The sequence below is a fragment of the Mustela putorius genome, unplaced genomic scaffold, assembly GCF_011764305.1.
Source record: "Mustela putorius furo isolate JIRA1106 unplaced genomic scaffold, ASM1176430v1.1 tig00003942_pilon_pilon_pilon, whole genome shotgun sequence".
Taxonomy (NCBI): Eukaryota; Metazoa; Chordata; class Mammalia; order Carnivora; family Mustelidae; genus Mustela; species Mustela putorius.
In genome coordinates, this window is record NW_025422087.1 from 2494651 (window position 1) to 2514149 (window position 19499).

A 19499-nucleotide genomic window follows, 5' to 3' on the forward strand; every position below is an offset into this window, starting at 1 on the left:
AACCACTTCCAGTTTCTCGTGGCTGACTGAATAGAACCTAGATTCCTCAGTCTGTCTTACATCTTACAGGAACCGCCACCCACTGTCCCCACCTGTCTCTGAGGCTTCACCCCACCTGCCTGCCCCACCCCCGGACTTGTCCTCATTCCTCCCTTTGCTCCTGCCCTTCCCTGAAGCCCTGCACCCTGTACCTCTTCTCTGCCAGAGCAAGTTCAAATTGTCACTGCCTCCCGTGACCTTTCCTGATGGCCCATGTCCCTCATCCCTGTTTCTGCAACACTTTAACCATCGCTCCATGAAGATGTCCCTGCAGACCTGAAACAGGCTCATGTGCCTCCCTCTTCTCTGCGCTCCCCTTACTGAGCTAAACAGCGTGGGCTGGCGGGTGTGTTTGTAAAACAGACTTTAGTTTGGAATGAAAGGGACATCTCTCCTGCACCTGCTCTCCCAGACTTCTGGCGCCTGTTATGGTGGTGATGATGTTTAAGCTGCCTGCGGGGGAGGGGGCTGAGGTGGCTCCTGATGGCTGTTCGGGGTCATTCCCCTTCCCTCTCTCACTGTCCCTCTCCTTTCCAGGGCGGAGGAGGAGGAAGAAGAGGTGCGGGGCTTCATCTTTGTGGGATTTCGACCCACGCGATGACAGCCCTGACCCAAAGCTTGTGACTTCTGAGTAGTCTGGAGGAAGGCAGCAAGCGGAAGAACGTGTTAGCTTTTTCTGCCAACTGGAGCAGCCGAGCATCAGAATCCAGGGCCGGGGGGCGGGGAGCTCGGTGCATGCCAAATGCTATCCCAGGAGCCAAGATTCACTGTGTTGCCTTCTCAGGCCCTCTGGCAGCTGGAGGGAGCGCCCTCTCACTTGTGCCTGGTGTTTGCAGTCCCCTGCCCCATGCAGACTCTCCGGTGGGGCAAACATCTTATAACCTGGAAGGGATATGCACCATATCCCCACCTATGTGGTGCAGAGAGCTCGCATAGCCTGAATAAACTGGAAAATCAAGGTGTGCAAACACTATCGACCTTCCCCACGGGCATTTCTCCGAGAGTAACTAAGACGCGAACCCGGCTTGCTCACTGCGCAGAGTTTAGCATCTATGCTATAGGGCTCTTTGAATGTCACTGTTATTGAGGTTTTCATAATTACGTACCTTCAAAAGATGTTCAATGTAATTCTGATCATACTCCTCTAAAAATGCCTCAGATTAAAAGCTTTTGCTGGCTCTTTAGACCGCGGGCCTGCAATTATAGAAAATGAACTGCATTTTAGCTTTCCATTGAAATTAATAACAACGGTTTCCCAGTTGACTCTGTGAATAGTTAATGGAACAAACAGGATACTTCAGTACACTATGGGTTGGAAAGCCATGTGAGCAAGAGTCTGAGTTTCTAATGGGAAAATAATTCATACAATGCAAACTTTTCTCATGCACACAGTGTAGAAGGCGTTTCTCTGAAATAAACACTGGACTATTGAGCGAATGATAAACTGTACCTCGGTGTGCATGTTACTCTGATGAAAACAGAATTCAGGTAAATCAGCTAGCACCCGGTACTGGGTACTGCTAGAGATCTCCTCATTTGACAAGGAAGAAACACATTCGGGCGACCTGCTTGCGTGTCCCTTATGGACACTAAGCTGGAAGCGGGGAGGGAAAAAAGTGGGGTCTGGCCTACCAGCCTAGAGCAAACAAACCCTGCAAAGCGAGTATTGTCTTTCCCGTTTCATGGATGTAGAATTCAGCAAAGTATCTTGCCCAGCGGACCTCCCCCACTGGCCAGGCATCCCCTCCCTGTTGAAGACACCCAGAGGGAGAAGCAGTCTCCGGAGAGAGTGTCTCCCTCCTTCCCCCATTAGCTGCCACTTCCCAGCCCTGCTCTTACCTCCGTGCCCGGTCTTGTACAGCTGGGAAGGGCCTGGAGGGACACTTCAGCTCAGGACATTTAGTTTTGACTCCTTCCCCACCAAATTCAAACTGCCTGCTTCTGGGGGTAGGGGAGGAGGGGAATGGGCACAGACCGCATCTTTATAAGGTGTCGGCATTGGGAGAAATTCCAAAAATCGGTTAGTCAAGGCACTGGTGGTTAAAAGAAAACTAAGAAGGAGAAAGATGCAAAGAGCTTAAGTAATGCTAAGAAAGACGCATCAGAGACTTCTCAGCCTCTCCTCCCTCAGGAATTCCACCGTGGAAGGCACAATTGTGTCTGCTGGTGGCGTGACGTATGCATCTGTTCACAATCACTATTTCATTCACCCATGATACACTAGAGAGTGAGTGGCATAAAACATTGCACCTAGGACTCCAGTAGAAGATTCTGGAAAAATTAGTGAGAGATGATTATGGACATCCCACATAATGAACATTAGGTTCAGGACAAACACTTTAGTAAGAACTACCCCCACCCTGGCTCCCCACCTGTCTGAGCTGGGGATGATGTGGCCCCCAAGACCAATCTCCATGACAAAGGTGATCTTAAAAAACCAAAGTTTTCTGAGATGTGGAATAAATGTCATTATCCTGTTACAATGTGACATTAACTACTTTTCAGGGCTTCAGGGTCCACTGAGAAGAGACTAACATCCTGAGGGGTAACGTTTTTGGGGTAACCCCATGTGACTTATTATGTCAAAACGGCACAAAGCTATGTGGGGGACCTCAGAGGTTAGATGACCGAGTATCGGGACAAGAAAAAGATCCCGATAAGCTGATAGGGAAAGGATAAGCTTTTAAAAGGTAAATGGCCTCATTTCAGTTCCAATAATTAACTGAGTAAAGACAAGGTAGGGGTCATGTTGGAAATTCTAGACAGCCACAGATCTCACGTGAATTCACGCATCACTCGCTGCTTGTGCAGTTTTCAGCTATATGAACCCCGCTGGAGCAGAGTCTACAGAAAGGGAGGGAGGGGCCCGTGGTCCCTTGTTCTAGGCACATGGCATCTAGCTCTTATGGGATCTGGACCGTGTCCAGCAGGGAGCTCTGAGAGCCTTGTCACCTGAGGTATGATTGAGGAAACCGTAGATGTTTACCCTGGAATAATCCAGGGACACACCCTCTGTCTTCATAAATTTGCAAGGCTGTGATCTGGATGAGAGTGGACATAGTCTATGTGTCTCTGGAGGGCTGAGCTGGTGTTCCTGTCGGCAATCCCAGGGAGGCGGACTGGGACTCAGGGTGAGGGGAATGCCTCACAATTCCAGGTGTGTAGCCGGATGTCTGGAAAGTTTCATGTGGAGACCAGCTGGATGTAGGGAGCAGTCCTCCACTATGGGCAACCTGGACCAGGTGGCCTCTGAGGACCCTTCCAACTCTGAGGTAGTGGCTGGTGCCACTGGGACTGAGCAGACGTTGTCAGGGACCGAGCCTCATGGTCTATGATCTTTGGGTAGCATTTGGGGCTTGCAGAAGGGTTTCTGGTGGGGAATATTTGAGGAAATAGTGTTGGAGCGCCATTTGTGCTTAAGGTCATATCCACAAAGGTAAAGGCAAAGGCTTCTCCTCCCAACTCCCATTCTTTCTAGAAGGAGGGTAGGATTGACTGAGAAAAGCATGTATAAGACTAAGTTTGTTGTTGTGCGACCCTTCTGGCAGTCAGCTCCAAGTACTGTTACCAGGGACTATTTTAGGGTCAAGAGAATAGCTTGATGCTACAGATCATTGTGTTGTACTGATGGTCCCTGCAGTGGGGTCCCTCTGCACTTTGTGGGCTGGAGTTGCCTGTATTAGTGGAACTTGGCTAATAGTAAGGGAACCTTGGGCTGGAAGTTCTGCTCCCCAGGGAGGGAGGGCGGGCAGGATAGGAAGGAGTGGGGAGTTGTGGATCACTGAGGCATCCGAGTAGGAGGTGGAGACCAACCTTGAGTTGAGAGGTGAGTGACTTCCCAGAGCTGGGCAGAGTCAGGACCAGGATCCTGTCTCCCAATCCTGAACTGATATTGTCTCCATGTCCTCACTGGGCCCACCACACGGACTGACAGATAAGAGATGGGGTGCTGAGGCCTAGGGGAAGGGTGATCCCAATTAAGATGATTAAAAAAAGAAAAGAATAAGGGGAAGGGAGCCAAGTGCACTTCCTTCCTTTATGGGGTTTTTATCCTCCAGTCAGAGCCCTTATGTTGCCTGCTGCAGTCCTGGGGCATTGCTGGGCTTTCAGAGGGACAGCCACCATTCTGGTCATTCGCATCCCTGTCCGCCCCCCATAGAGCTGGCTACCCCCCTCCTTTCCCTGCACTGGGCTTGCTCCCATGGGGTAAGCATTGCCGCTACTGAGGAGGGAACAGGAGCAGAAGCGGCAGCTGGGCTGGACACGGGGTAGAGCTGGTAAAAGGGACTCTGGAGCCGGACGTGACCCGCGGCAGCTGTCTCCTACACTCAGCCTCCGTTTCCTTGCCCGGTAAGGGCACCTGCTTGACAGGTCCCGTGTAAGAATCCCATGAGCCAAAGCGCTTCGTGGCCCAAAGCATAAAGGGATTTCCTCCTGGTAGAGGGTCACCGGCTTGGCCTCCTGACAAAGGTCAATAAGCGACACCCACAAGGGCTCCAGGGATGCCGGGTCGTCCTGGGGAGTCTGCCTTGCTGTCTCCCCACAGCAACGCTCCCCTCCCTGGCCTGGGGCTCTGGGGAGTCCGCAGCCTGTGCCAGCACGTGTGAACAGTCTCTTGTGACAGCCTGCAAATTAGCTTCCCCTTTTGAGCCAGCACGTCTTCTGTTACTCAGCTGAAAGGGACACCGGGGAGAACACGACCTTTGAGCGGGCCAAGAACACCCCTCCATGCGCACAGTGTGCTGAGCCACACCTTGATTTAAAAGGAAACCAAGATGTTACCTCACAACCTTGTTCTGAGAGTCATCCCAGGAGTGTGCCGCCAAGGGTAATTGATTTCTGACTCTCACATGGAGCTCGACTTGTCAGTCGGATGCGGACACCCAGACCCTGGCGGGGGGCACGGCTAGGAGCAGCCCTCATGGGGAGTGTCTGCTGCTGCCCAAGGGGAAATACTCCCACTGCAGGCTGTTGGTGGGGTATTCCCGAATGCAGAGTGGAGGGTTGGGGCAAGTAGGACCCGGCTGCAGCTCATCACTGCTTGAGATGAATAGCGAGGTTCAGGATGGTTTCTCAAACCATTGAGAACTTGGAGAGAGGTGCTCTCTGAGGAACCACGCAGCTCTGACACTCCTTCTCTGATTTTAAAGCATCCTAAGCATGGTGATTCAGCTCAGTGGTGTGCAGGAAAATGGTCCCAAAGACTAGAGGGAGTTCTGAGACAACGTGCATCTTGGTGGTGCCAGGGTGCATGAACAGACAGGCGGTCCATGTGCAGGGACCTCCTTACTCATTTTCCTGACAGTGGATGTTTTCCAAAACTTTAAAGAGCAGATCATGGAGGAGGACATGTGGGAAAGGGCTTCTGGGTCCCTGTTTGCATTTTGTTTCTCTGCTCCATGGCCCGACAGAAAAATGCCAAACCTTTTTGCTTTTGCCATTGACCGGAGAGCGTGCCCCTCCCTGAGCGGGGGTGTGTCTCAGGGCAGTGAGCGAGGAAGGTGCCAGCCACCGGCTCAACCCGGGGAGCCCATCAGCCGTCGGTGTCAGTGAACCTAGGACTTTCAGCCAGACCATACCCCCACCCCTGATCCAACCTCTTAAACATATTTCGAGTTAGAAAGGGCATTAACAATTGAGGATAATGTTTTTCTAACCTTTAAAAAATGTAAACAGTAAACATAACATTGATAAACAAAAGTGCACAGACCAGAGATGTACGACTTGCTGGATTTCACGCAGATCATACCTGAAGTACCTGCCACAACTGATCTTTCTCTGGTTTTCACAGATGCTGAGCTCCCAAGTTCATGTGCTTTCTAAGCACGTAAGTCCTTTCCTTCCTGAGCACACAAAGTTCTGAACCAGATGGGTTCTACTCCCTGGAGCTTGCTGTTGTGGACACACCGGGCCTGAGAGAGCTGAGAAGGGAAAGTCTCTCTCTGGGTCGGGTATGACAGAGCATTGCTGGAACCCAAGGTGGCCAAGGGGCCTTCCAGATCGAAACAGAGCTTCTTCCTGACTGGAAGACCCCCTGGGACGTGGAGACTTCGCGCTAGAACCAGGAAAAAATGGAGCATGTGTGGCAGAGGACAGCTCCCACCTTCCAGCATCCCAGAGAGGGAGCTAGTGAAGTGGGGCTGGAGAGAAAGCTCATTGCTCCCCAGCTCCACTGTCACCGCAGGGGGATACAGCCCACCCACGGAGGACAGCCTGCAGCATGGCCAAAGCTTGGTAACTGGGAGCTGATGCAAGGCACGGACAGGTCCCCACATCCCACACCATTTCCTCCCAGAAGCCCTCCACCCCCCGCCCTCCACACACCGTGATTGCTTTCTCCTCTGTATTCTGGATGGAATGCTAACGATAAATGCAATTAATCCAGCACACACTGATCATCCACTGCTGGGGTCCCCACCATGAACAAGACTGGTATTTTCTCCCTGGGACTGTCAGGGGCATGAGTAGCCCACAGGTGCATGCTGCCATGGGTTATCAGGGTCCAGTGTTCACAGAACCCTTCTTTGAGGAGACCGTGTAAGTCAGTAGGACTCAGTGGCATAAAACAAATGGCAGGAGACAGTCCGGAGACAGTGTGGAAAAGCCCAGGGAGGGGAGGGCTTGGGCACATTCCAGGGACAAAAGGCTTTCAGGCAGAGTCTCAGGGAGAACTGAGGGAGTGTGGCTACCCCATCCTGGGGCTGGAGAGGGCTTGACTGCAGAAGGGAACCCTTGCCCGAAGCTGGATTGAGCTTTATTCCAGGGCCAAGGGAAAGCCCTCAGAGGCAGGTAGGCGAAGGGATGGCCCATTTGTGGGGAAGGCCCAGAGCCCCAGCGGGGCGACACAGACCAAACATTGGAGGTGGAGGTCTGCTGGGGGGCCGGGCAGCATTGCATGTGTAATCCACCCACAAACCAATCTGAACCAGTGGTTCAGATCTAGACAAACTAAGATCAGCAGGCCTTGCCCCATTTTTGGCATAAATTCCAGATGAGAAAGCATGTGGATGCTTCCATTGTCTCTTGAAAACCTTAAAGGATTCAATTTTCCTCTCCAAAGATTAGAGTTAAAAAAAAAAAAAAAGTTCCTGTAGATTTTGGAAACACACCTGTTCTGCCCCTCACTTTAAAAAAAAAAAAAAACTTATCTCCCAATTTTTAAAGATTCTGTAACATTTAACAGATACAAAATAACACATATAAGATTGAGGCATCATAATAAAACAAACACGGTGAACCCACCACTGGGCCTAAGAACAAGAATGTCATCAAGGTCACCAAGATGGTCACCAGTGTCACCAAGGCCCAAGAACAAGAGGGTCCCTCCCTGACTCCAACCCCTTGTCCTATCCATAACCCTGGGGAAACCAGGCTCCTAAATTTTCTTGGTATTAGCTCCTTGGTTTTTATTTAGTTTTATAACAGGAGGTCTAATTTTGAATGATTTGAACTTCATAAAATATAGTACTCTATGTTGGCTTTTCTGAGACTTTTTTGATTCAAATTTCTTCTAAGATTCATCTTTCCTTTTGTATGTGGTGGATAGACACCGTTTTCACTGCTGCATAATATTCCATTGGGTGATCTCATCTTGATTTACTTATCCATTCCCCTGTGATGGACACAATTCAGTTGTCACTCGTTTTTGTCTATTCCAAACAGTGCTGCTGTGAACATTCTCCCAGATGCCCCTTGGCATTTTGGTGCAAGAGCAAGAGTGACCTTGGAGCATGAACCTAACAAAAAAATTGCTGAATCTCTACATTGTTTGCTGAGTGGCCCAACCATTCTTATTTGCCACTTCTCCTCTGAACGATGTTTGTTCATGACTTTCACCCATTTTATTGTTGGGTGATATGACTATTTCTTATTGATCTTTTATTGTTCTCTAAAATTAATCTTTTTTGATTATAAATATTTTAAAAGCAATTCTCAGCTTATGAATAAATTCTCTATTTTGGAATAATATCAAATTACAAAGTTGCAAAGATAGTACAGGGATTTACCATCCACTCTTCACTTGGTTTTCCCTAATGCTTACATCTGATATCACCAAGGGCACAACAAAGAAACCAACATTGGAACAGAGTAACCCATTCTCTCCTGATTGGAAAGATACAAGAAATCACCCAGAAGTAACAACCTCAGTTCCCCTGCAAAGCAAAAAAGTCTAATTGCAGAAATGGCAAAACATACTGCTCCTTGTCGCTTCCCTGACCTCCCCAAAATTCAGTTTTCATGGTGGGAAAATTGGAATAATTCCTACGTCATGGGTTGGTACAAATACAAATGAATAGACAAATAATATACAAATACAAATAAAATAATGATTACAAAATGCTTTAGCACGAAGACTCACTAACTGCTCCCTGTCCATTTTGTCATTATTAATGTTACAGATAAGCTCATTCCACACTTGCAGCCTGGCCTTCCTTCTCCCTCCTGGCATTGCCACCTCTCCTCCCACCATGACCCCCATCCCCACCCGTGGAGACTGTAGAAGGATTGATTTCCCCTCTAATATAGCACATGTTAGCATAACATAGGTATCATTTACACTGATAATTCCCATCCGCTGAGGATGTGTTTCCAGAATGCCAACTCTATCTTGTCTATTTTTAAAATATTCTTTTCTAAATTGTGATAACAATATACACAGAATTTACCTTCTTGGCCATTTTTAAGTGCAACATTTCCACTGGTGGTGAATATATTCACATGGTTGTGCAACCATCACCACCATCCAGAACTTTTCATCTTGCCAAACTGAAACTATGTCCCCACTAAACAATACCTCCTCGTACCCCCCTCTAGCCCCAACCCCTGGCCACAACCATTCTGCTTTTTGTCTTTATGAATCTGACTACTGTAGGTACCTCATGTAAGTGGAATCATCTAGTATTTCTCTTCGGGTGATTGGCTTATTTCCCTTAGTGTGATGTCCTCAAGTTTCATCCATGTTGTAGAACATGTCAGAACTTTGCTCCTTTTTAAGGCTGAACAATATTCCGTTGTATGGATAGACCACATTTGCTGGCCCATTCATCTGTGGACACTTGGGTTGTCTTCACCTCTTGGCTATTGTAAGTAAGGTTTCTGTGAAGTGGGTCTATAGATATTTCTTTGTGTCTCTGCTTTCAATTCTTTTGAGCATACACTCAATGGATCATATGACTTCTAAGAAAGAAAGAAGCTCTGGAGTTTCAGCACAAATCCTCTCTGGGCTTCTTACCCCTTATCATCATCACTGGCAAAGACTCTGTGGCTCCAGGAAGATGGCTTCTTGCCCAACGTGTCCCACACAGGTCGTGAGAGATGATGAACCTGCAGCGTGGCCCATCGGATCCAGCACCCAAGCTCTTCTCATCTCCCTCCCCAAACAGAGTATTCTTGGGGATAATCGATGGGCTCACCAAAACAATGTGTTAGAACATGAATCCACAAGACCCAACACCTTCTAATGCATGAAGGCTAAACAGAAAACATAGTGAAGGAGGAAATTCCATTCACAGAAGCTTTGAAATTGCTTAGAAATTAACCAGTTGTAGTAAATTTCAGGATTTGCTGAAGAAAATTTAAAAATTCTTGAGGGAGAAATAAAGGAAGAATTGAAATTTGAGGTTTGTTTCAGGCTAGGAAGATTCAGAATGATAAAGATCGAGAAGCTCCTCTAGTTCATTACAGATAGAGCACAAAAATGAACTAAAGCAGTGCCTGAGTGGCTCAGTCCTTAAGCGTCTGTCTTCACCTCAGGTCATGATCATAGGGTCTTGGGATTGAGCCCCACATCGGGCTCCCTGTTAAGCAGGGAGCCTGCTTCCTCATCTCTCTCTCTCTGCGTACATGTGATCTCTGTCAAATAAATAAATAAAAATAAATAAAATAAAAGATTAAAAATTAAAACATTAAAAAATAAAAATAAATAAATAAATAGATAACTAGATAAATAAAGGACATCCTTACGGCACCAAGAGTTTATTAGGAAGTCTCGTCTCACCCACAGCTCTGCAAGAATGTCCAAGGTCCCAGGAAGTGTTGAGTCCCATACTCATGCCCGAGACCCTCCCAGGGAAGCGACACCCCAGAGCGCTTTTGCAGAGCTGCCCCCTCCCTTCTGTGCCCCTTTCCCTCCTCGATGGTGGAAGCAAGCCTCTGGCTATGGCCTTCCCTCTGGCCGGCACGGGCTCTCCCCCTGCTCCTGGGGTCCGAGCCTGTGCTGACGAAGACAAGCGCCGTGTGGACTGTGGGTGCTCACGGCAGCAAAACTCACCCTGTGGAGAGTTCATGGATGTTTGAAGAAAAGTAGTGCTCGTCTCCACTCACCTGGGAGGCATTCCAAAGGATGTGATGACCTTGTGTCATGCAAGTCCTCATACCCTAGGTATTCTCCTCCCCCACTGACCCCAAATCTTGAACCTTTGTGAAGTCCCTATCCATGTCTTTCTGATGCAGGAATTGCTGCTCTTCCATGGTCCTCTAGCCTCTGCTTGAATTCTTCCGTGACAGGGACCTCATGACTCCATGTGTCATTGCCAGTGGTTGCCCCTGCCTTTCTCCCCAAATGGAGCGTAGACACTCAGGAGAGGGGGGTGGCTCTTCACTCATCATCTTTAATACTTAAATGGATATTAGGCAGACACAATACCCAAAATTCTGATGCTTTAGTTTTTCCTTTCACCCCACAAAGATTTCGTTAGCATCTGCTTACGTGCCAGGCACTGTGCTAGGAGTTGAGAATCCATCAGTTCCCAAGACAAGAGTCTCCAGCCATCTCTTAGCTTACCTGCTAGAGAGTAGAAGCATAAACAATCAAAGGAGGAAATCATTTACTTTTTCACTTTTCAGTGGTGATGCACGCTAGGAAGGAACAAAGAGCCAGGTGGACGGAAGCCATGCGGGGGAAGGGGGCTGAGACAGGTGGTCAGGGAAAGCATCACAGGCAGGATACAGGCTCCCGGCTGCTGTCACTTGGACTGGGCACCTGCTGGTTGTCATGAACTTACCCCTTATTTCCTTCTAGAAGTTTTACAGTTTCAGTTCTTTAATCTACCTAAGTCAGTGTTTGAATATGGTATAAGACAAGGGTCCAAACAAAATATTTTGAACATATTTCTGAGACTTTGCTTTTGGAAATAAGAGGAAAAGTTCTGAAATATATGAAAGTTTTAATTTAGGGGGACTGATGACAGTAATTAGCAAGGACACAGTTCTCAAATGGTACTTACTAACATATTCTAGTGTGAGTTTCTCTGTTCTTTTGTTTCTTATAGTTGTGAGACACTGATATGGAAACAATCAGTAGTCTAGGGCTAGCTGAAGATAAAACACAAAATGATTGGGAAGAAGCCAAGTATCAGAGTGCAGGTGATTGCATTCTGTGCCTCTTTATTACAGATAGGTAATGCATGTGGTCAGCTGCTTAGCATACCTTTTAAATCTGTTCGGTCAGAACCATTTAATAAGAATTCAAAAGTATCTATAGCAATTAGATCTCATATGAAATATTTATTAACCTCATTAATTTCTCTAATTTTAGGCTTTGTGCATTCATTATAGATGAGATACATTAATTGAGACTTGAACAGACTAATTTCAGAGTTTGTTAAAAAATTAAAAATAATTTTTCTAGGTTTTGACCTTTTCTTTTTCCTGGTGTATTGAGTACATTTGTCAACACATTTGAATGATTTTTCTACCTTTGAAAGACATATAATAACATTAAGAAAGCCTTCAAGATTTATTCTGAGTCTGGATTTTTTAAATAGTATGGTAGCTATTTACAGAAAGAAGTAAAGATTTTAGTAAATCCATTTTGTAGGATACAGAAGGATGATAAAATCTATTAAACATCAAAATTAACTTTCAACTAATGTATATTGTGTTAGTTTTTTTAATTGTAAAGGGTTTTGTGTTATGAAGTTGTTTGGTATGGTTTTAGTCTTTCTCTCTCTTTTTTCTTTTTTTAAGATTTTTATTTATTTATTTGACAGAGAGAAACACAGCAAGAGATGGAACAGAAGCAGGGGGAGTGGGAGAGGGAGAAGGAGGCTTCCCACTGAGCAGAGGGCCTGATGGGCTCAATGCAGGGCTTAATCCCAGGACTCTAGGATCATGACCTGAGCTCAAGACAGACACTTAACACCTGACCTACCCGGGCACCCCTGATTTTAGTCTTTCTAAATGTGACAGCTGACTGAATTTTCACTATGTATAGTTTGGGTTCACCAGAGGCATAATAAATCAAACTTAGTCCTGGAGAAAGCAAAGTAGATTATTAGGTAGTTCTTAAAATGTTTATTCATAGTACACCATTCCCTATGTCTCCATAAAAAAAATTACTCTTTTGGTTATTTGAACCAAAAGAAAATAATTCTGTTAATAAAAAAACAAAGAAATTACTCTTAAAGTATACTAGGGTTTATGAAAGGAAATCTTTCTGGAAGATAAAGCTTAATGTTCTTCAAAATAATATTTCTAATTCATTTTTAAAATAGTAATATTTCTTTTTTAAAGAATATTTTTCTATCTGATAACTCCTAGGAAGCAAATGGTCTATCTGTTTGATTTGCCTTGTTGCATACATTATCAAGACCATTGGGGTATAAGAGTACATTAGTTTCCTTTTTTCTTCTAACACTATTTTTTTTTTATTATAGGAATGCTAGGTGTAGAAAATTTAGGAAATACTAAATTATGCAAAGAAAATAGAAAATGGCTAATAATGCCACCAGTTAAAATTCTTTTAAAATCATTTATTCAAATATTTGAATATCTTTTCTGTACTTGTGTACCATTCTAGATATTTGAAATATGAAAGTGAATCATAGAAGTTCTTGTTCTCAGAAATTGAGATGAATCAGGTAATCATTTTATCATAATTACTATATTTTGATACAAATATGATATTTAAATAGTAAAACTTGGGCATAGAATCTCATGGCAAGGTGTTAGTGTAATTATTATTTTACATTATAGGTAAAGAGTAGTCTCTAGTGAAAAATAATAGCCTATTTGTGATTGTGCCGGGCCTGAGATAGTTAAGTAATGATTATGTATTGGGCCTCCCCCCAACACTGGCTATTTATTGAATGCCTGTTATGTGCCAGGCGCTGTTCCGGATGGCAACAATATAGCAGAGAACAAGACAGGGGGGATCCCTGTTCCTAAGGAGTTTACATGCTGTGGGGGCTGGGAAGAGAGAGAAACAATGAACAGGTAAGCAGATTAATGTAAAGGATAATGACATACCTGGAAGAAAACAAGATGATAAGGTCAGATCTTAATAGTCTGTTACACTGGTGACTGAATCTACAGCTGGTCTTCACATTTCCTTTCAGCCATGAGTTTGTCTTCCTCACCAGGAAAACTTTTAGTTAATGCTGCCACAGAGAAACAAATAGTGGCATCTCTGGTTCCTGCCCTTTGCCTTATCCTTTCCTGGAGGTTTCGTCCTCAGTGAAATTGCTAAACTGCAAAAGTAGGAAGGAATTTAGAGGAGAAGCAAGGCATCGGGCAAGTCATTTCTCAGATAATGTCTTTATTCATGAAGCTGAGAGTTTGTTGAGTTTGTACCTGTCAGTATCTCAGCAGAAATTACTATTCGTATGTTCTGAGTCAACAAAAACAAACCCTACCAGTTATTAGGAGGGAACAAGCGCAAATGATTTTATCAATCCTTTCAGAATTTGCAGCTTTATTGTCAAGTTTCTCATATCTCTTCCCAAAACTGTCATCTGTGTCACCTTATAAATAACTCCTCATTTGTAACTTAGCTGATTAAACATCTTTACAATTGATGTCTAGGACTTTTGTTCCCTGCTTTCTTTGGTACATAAGACTTTGGAGTGTGACTCATGACTCATCAGTTGACGTTGTGATGCATTTTTTAGAAACAAAGAATGCAACAGCAGATTTCCCTTAAGCAGCAGGAGTGGAAGTGAATACAAGAAAATTCAGATGCGCCTATCTTTGTGGGTGTTACTACAGTTGCATGTTATCTTGATTCTTGGAAGTGTGTTACAACACCGGACATTTCAATGAGTTTGAATAGAATAGGTATAAACTGTGTATGTGTCTTGCAGCAGAATTCTTACATTTTTATTATGTGGTAACCGCATTTCTCCCAGTTTTACGGTATGCACTCACTTTGCAGATAATACAATACTTAATATTTAGGCTTGTGTCTTACTTATTTTTGAAACAAGACAATGAGGAAAAAGCATCTTGGGCACACCACTTCACTTTTAGTACTCCATAATATTGTTATTTCTGATGACAATGTCTGGTTGGCTTACTTTGCTTTTTAATTTTAGCCATGTATAATCCTGGCCAAGCTGGCTATGTTCTACTTTATTTCCCTTAGTACATGCTTCTACCATGGTATACTTCAATACACGTTAAAGTCAGCCTGTGCAGGGGCGCCTGGCGGGCTCATTTGGAAGAGCATGTGACTCTTTTTTTTTTTGACTCCTGATTTTATTATTCAATTTCTCTTTTCTATTTAAAGTAGTCTTCAGTGGTTGGGAAGCCTGGCCTCCCAAGACCAGAGTCAGTTGGAGCTGGTTGTTGTTGGAAGGGGTTGGGGTGGGGACAGGGAAGGGGGCAGGGAGACCCTGCTCTGTTGGCGGTCCTGGGTGGAGAAGACGAACTGCACTTCATAGAGCCTGGGGTGTGATGGGAGGGGGATGAGGCAGAGCAGCAAGCTGGGGAGATGGGACCCAGCTCAGTCCCCAGCTTCATGCTCTTCTAATGTTTCCCCACTGGAGGCATTCTCTGCAGTCTTGGAGACCTTCTTTTTTTGCTTTTTCTGGGTTTTCTGACTTGCAGAACTTTGGAGGAAGGCCTTCAGCTCTGCATCTTGGACCTCCATCTCAGACTTGTAGAGGTCAGGTTCAAAGGGACCACTGGTTATCCACATGGGGCCATTGGGCATGAGCAGGACTGTAAATATCAACTGGGCAACAGATTCACTCTCCTTCTCATAGAGAACATTAAATGGCTGCCGCAGTTCATGTTTGGCGCACTCCACCACACCCATCCGGGCCTTCTTCTCGTCTTCAAATGCTCTTACAGTAAATGGCATGGCATCAAAACACCTTTCAACCTCACTGAAGAAGGCACATGAAGTTTTCATTTTCAGGCCATACTGTTTAGAAGGGTCTCGTTTGTAAATGGTGGTTCTCTGTCCCACATCCTTGGCTTTGCCCTCTCCTGAGCTGACAAGAACATCCACGGCATATACTTCATGTACCTCAAATTCAGCTTTTTCATGGTCCTTCTTCGGCTGGTCTGTGGGATTCTTGATAATTGTTTTCTCTCCATCGATGACATGCTGCTTCAACTGATGAGACAACATACCTTGTATTGGTGTGCAATTAAACGAGTGGGCAACCTTGTTCCAGGCTTCTGTCACTTGTGTGTTCTGGTTTCCCGGTTTGACCAGGCGCAGGGCAGCTTCAGCACAAAGGCGAGCTGCCTTAATGACATCTGCTTTCCGCCCTGTTACTTGGGTCCCCTGAGCTACGTCCACCACAAAAGTGTGAGCCACATTAGCGATGAAGCCATCCACATGGACCCCATGGTCAATTTTTACCAAGTCACCTTCCTTGAGAATATAGTCCCGGTCGCTCTTCAAAGGGGAGAAGTGACATACACAGTTATTTACTGAAATGCTGGTGGGAAAGGCAATACCTTTTTTCATTTCTTTTTCTCTCTTGAAATTTTTCCCTGTCTCTTCCATAATCATGGCATCACCTTTCTCACACAGGCTCAGTACCGACACACCTGAGTAGGATGCTTCCACCAAAGACCCAAGTACCCCGTTAGCGATGTCGCCCCCCATCTTATACTTGGTCACGACCAGGTCCTCGGCAATAGTTTGCTCCTGCTCCTCGTCCTCGCCCGACATCTTCCCAACACCACCACCACCCCGGCAACCTCGTTCGCCCTGAGCCGCCGCCTCTGCCTCCCTTCCAGCCGCAGGCTGGCCCCTTCCATCCGCGAGGAGAGCGCGAGCAAAAGCGCGAGCTAGCAGGGGAGCAGGCGGGCGGGCCGAGCATGACTCTTGATCTCCGGGTTAGTTTGAGCTCTACACCGGGTGTAGAGATCACTTAAAAATAAATAAATAGGGGCGCCTGGGTGGCTCAGTGGGTTGAGCCTCTGCCTTTGGCTCGGGTCGTGATCCCAGGGTGCTGGGACTGAGCCCCGCGTCGGGCTCTCTGCTCGGCGGGAAGCCTGCTTCCTCCTCTCTCTCTCTGCCTGCCTCTCTGCCTACTTGTGATCTCTCTGTCAAATGGATAGATAAAAATCTTAAAATAAATAAATAAATAAATAAATAAACAAACTTTAAAAAAAAGTCAATCTGCACAAATAGATATTTTATGAAAAACAAGCGTCAGAATCATGTCCCAGTCACAGTTCCTTCAGAGTTGACTACTGTTGGTTTTTGGTATATCCCTCTAGACATATTTTGTGCATATAATAAACTCGTGTGTATCTATACAGACAGATGTTTTAAAACACATACTGTTCTTGGGGTGCCTTCATGACTTAGTCTGTTAATGTCTGACTCTTGATTTCAGCTCAGGTCTCAATCTCAGACAAAGTGAGTGCATACCTGAGTTCAAGCCCCTTGGATTAAAAATACTAATAAATATGGGGCGCCTCAGTAGGTTAAAGCCTCTGCCTTCAGCTCGGGTCATGGTCTCAGGGTCCTGGGATCAAGCCCCATATCCGGCTTTCTGCTCAGCAGGGAGCCTGCTTCCCCTTCTCTCTCTGCCTGTTTGTGATCTCTCTCTTTCAAAATAAATAAATAAAATCTTTAAAAAAAATACCAATAAATAAATACATATATACTCTTCTGTACCTTGATTTACATTAGCTCAAATTTTGTTTTAATTTGGTCTTCTTTTTGAAATTCTGTTTTTAATTTGGTTGCTGATCTCACTAAGGTAATTGTATTACCTTAAAAAAGTGTTTATCTCTTGAAGAACATGTATTACCACATACGGTTTTCTCAGCTGGTTACAATTATAGATAAAAGGATTAACTGAGTTTTTTTTTTTAAACTATAAATCATGACCCTGTTGTTTTTGCTTTTTTAAAGGGATAGCTAAACATAATAAAAATTTAGTCATCTCAATAACTTTTTTACTAGGTTCCTGTGATCTGGCAAATACAGTACAACCATGGAAGAATATCTATTTAGTTCATTTTAAATTTTGCTAAACAGCTTGGTTATTAGGGAATATTGTAGTACAAATTACACGGATTTAATAATTATTTAACAAATCTGCTTGCTAGTCAGAAATGTCTTGGTGGGGGTGCCTGGGTGGCTCAGTTGGTTGGGCATCTGCCTTCAGCTCAGCTCATGATCTCAGGGTCCTGAGGACAGGATCTGTGTCTAGTTCTCTGCTTAGTAGGGAGCCTGCCTGTGCTTGCTGCTCTGCCTACTTGTGCTCTCTATTTCTCTGTCAAATAAATAAATAAAATCTTAAAAAAAAAAAATGAATGTCTTGGTGCACTTTACGGTGTTCCTCAATTCTGCAGATTGTACCTTTAACATATTTGTGTTTACAGTGGGCACTCCTAGAATAGCTTTCATTTTGAAAAGTGTTGAGTGTATTCATTTTATTCTAAAAAGGGGAAAGGGAAAGGTGGTCTTTTCTTGTTCAATTAGAATATAATATTAGGGTACCTGGGTGGCTCAGTCAGTCGGTTGATCCTCTGCCTTTGGCTCAGATCATGATCTCAGGGTCCGGGGATTGAGCCCTGCATCAGGCTCGTTACTCAGTAGGGAGTCTCCTCTTCCCTCTCCTAGAATATAATATTGATCTGGAGGGGCAAAAAAGTAAACTATTTTCAGTAATTTAAGTGTATCGCTAGAGGCTTTAATTTTTTCACTGTTAAAACTGCCTTCCATTTGGCTGTGAAACATAATGGGCAGAAGAGTAGAACTGCCAATATTAATCATTATAATAACTACTATTTGAGTGACTACTCTGGCTGTCACTTTGCTAGGAGCTTTAAGCTTTCATTCAGCTGTTAATTATGACAGTAATCCCATGAGGTCACCACTTTGCATTTAAGAAACTGGAGTTCAGAAAGTTTCAGAGATAATACATACAATTTGGATTAGGGTAAGTGGTTACCTATGGTTGGAAATCATACTTATATGATCTAAAAGCCGTTAGTCTTTACTAAGTTGTTTCTCTGAAAAGATAAAGTTCTGATAGAACCATAATTTTTTCCTTGGTGAAGAGCATTTCATAGATCATTTTTGTTTAAACCATATAGTTGACAAAAGAAGTAGGTTTCACATGCAAAAGGTCATAGTCCTATTCTAGGACTCATAATAAGATGATTTTTCAAAAGAAACTCAGTAGGATTGTTTTGTTATAATGCAGTTGAATGATTTTACAGAAATCATGGTTTTAATTCTAAAACACGAGAGAAGCTGATTGCTGACTTAGAAGTGAGATCACACAGTATTTGTCTTTGTCTGACTTCACTTAGCATAATACCCTCAGGGTTCATCCATGTTGTTGCAAATGGCAAGATTCCATTTTTATGGCTGAATAGTATTCGTGTGTGTGTGCATGTACACACATTTTCTTTATCCATCATTCTTCAGTGAATACTTAGATTATTTCCATACTTTGGCTATCATAAACAATACTGCAGTGAACATGAGTGCATATATATTTTTATTTTCTTCAGATAAATACCCAGAGATAGAATTGCTGGATCATACAGTATTTCTATGTTTAATTTTTTTTTCTATGTTTAATTTTTTGAGGAACCTCCATATTGTTTTCCACCGTGGCTGCACCAGTTTACATTGCCACCAACAGTGCACAGGGGTTCCCTTTTCTCCACATTCTTGCCAATACTTGTTATTTCTTATTTTCTTGATACTAGCCATTCCAGCAGGCGTAAAGTAATATCTCTTTGTGTTTTTAATTTGCATTTCCCCAATGATTAGTGATGTTGAGCATCTTTTCATGTGTCTGTGGCCATCTATATGTCATCTTTGGAAAAATTTCTATTCAGATCTTCTGCCTATTTTTAAATTGGATTGTTTGGGGGTTTTTGCTATTGAGTTGTTTAGAGTTCTTTGTATAATTAATTTTAGATATTAACTGCTTATCAGATACATGATTTACAAATATTTTCTCCTATTCCATCAGTTATGTTTTCATTCTGCTGGTGGTTTCTTTTGCTGTACAGATTAGTTTGATATAATCCCACTTGTTTATTTTTGCTTTTGTTGCCATTACTTTTGGTGTCAGATCCAAAAAATCATCACCAAGACAAATGTCAGGGAGCTTATCACCTATGTTTTCTCCTGAGTTGTAGAATTTCAGATCTTATGTTCCAGTCTTTAATTCATTTTGAGTTAATTTTTGTGTATGCTGTAAGACAGAGGTTCATTTGCATTCTTTCACATTTGGCTGTCTATA

At 44.1% G+C, this 19499-nt stretch overlaps 1 protein-coding gene across 1 annotated transcript; it reads right to left on the reverse strand.

Annotated features, from left to right (window-relative positions):
• Window positions 1-14492: 14492 nt before the first annotated feature.
• On the reverse strand, window positions 14493-15960 carry LOC101678488 (proliferation-associated protein 2G4-like). Its single transcript, XM_045069672.1, has one exon. The coding sequence runs from the start codon at window positions 15944-15946 to the stop codon at window positions 14762-14764; it is 1185 nt and encodes a 394-aa protein (XP_044925607.1). The 5' UTR covers window positions 15947-15960; the 3' UTR covers window positions 14493-14761.
• Window positions 15961-19499: the final 3539 nt, after the last annotated feature.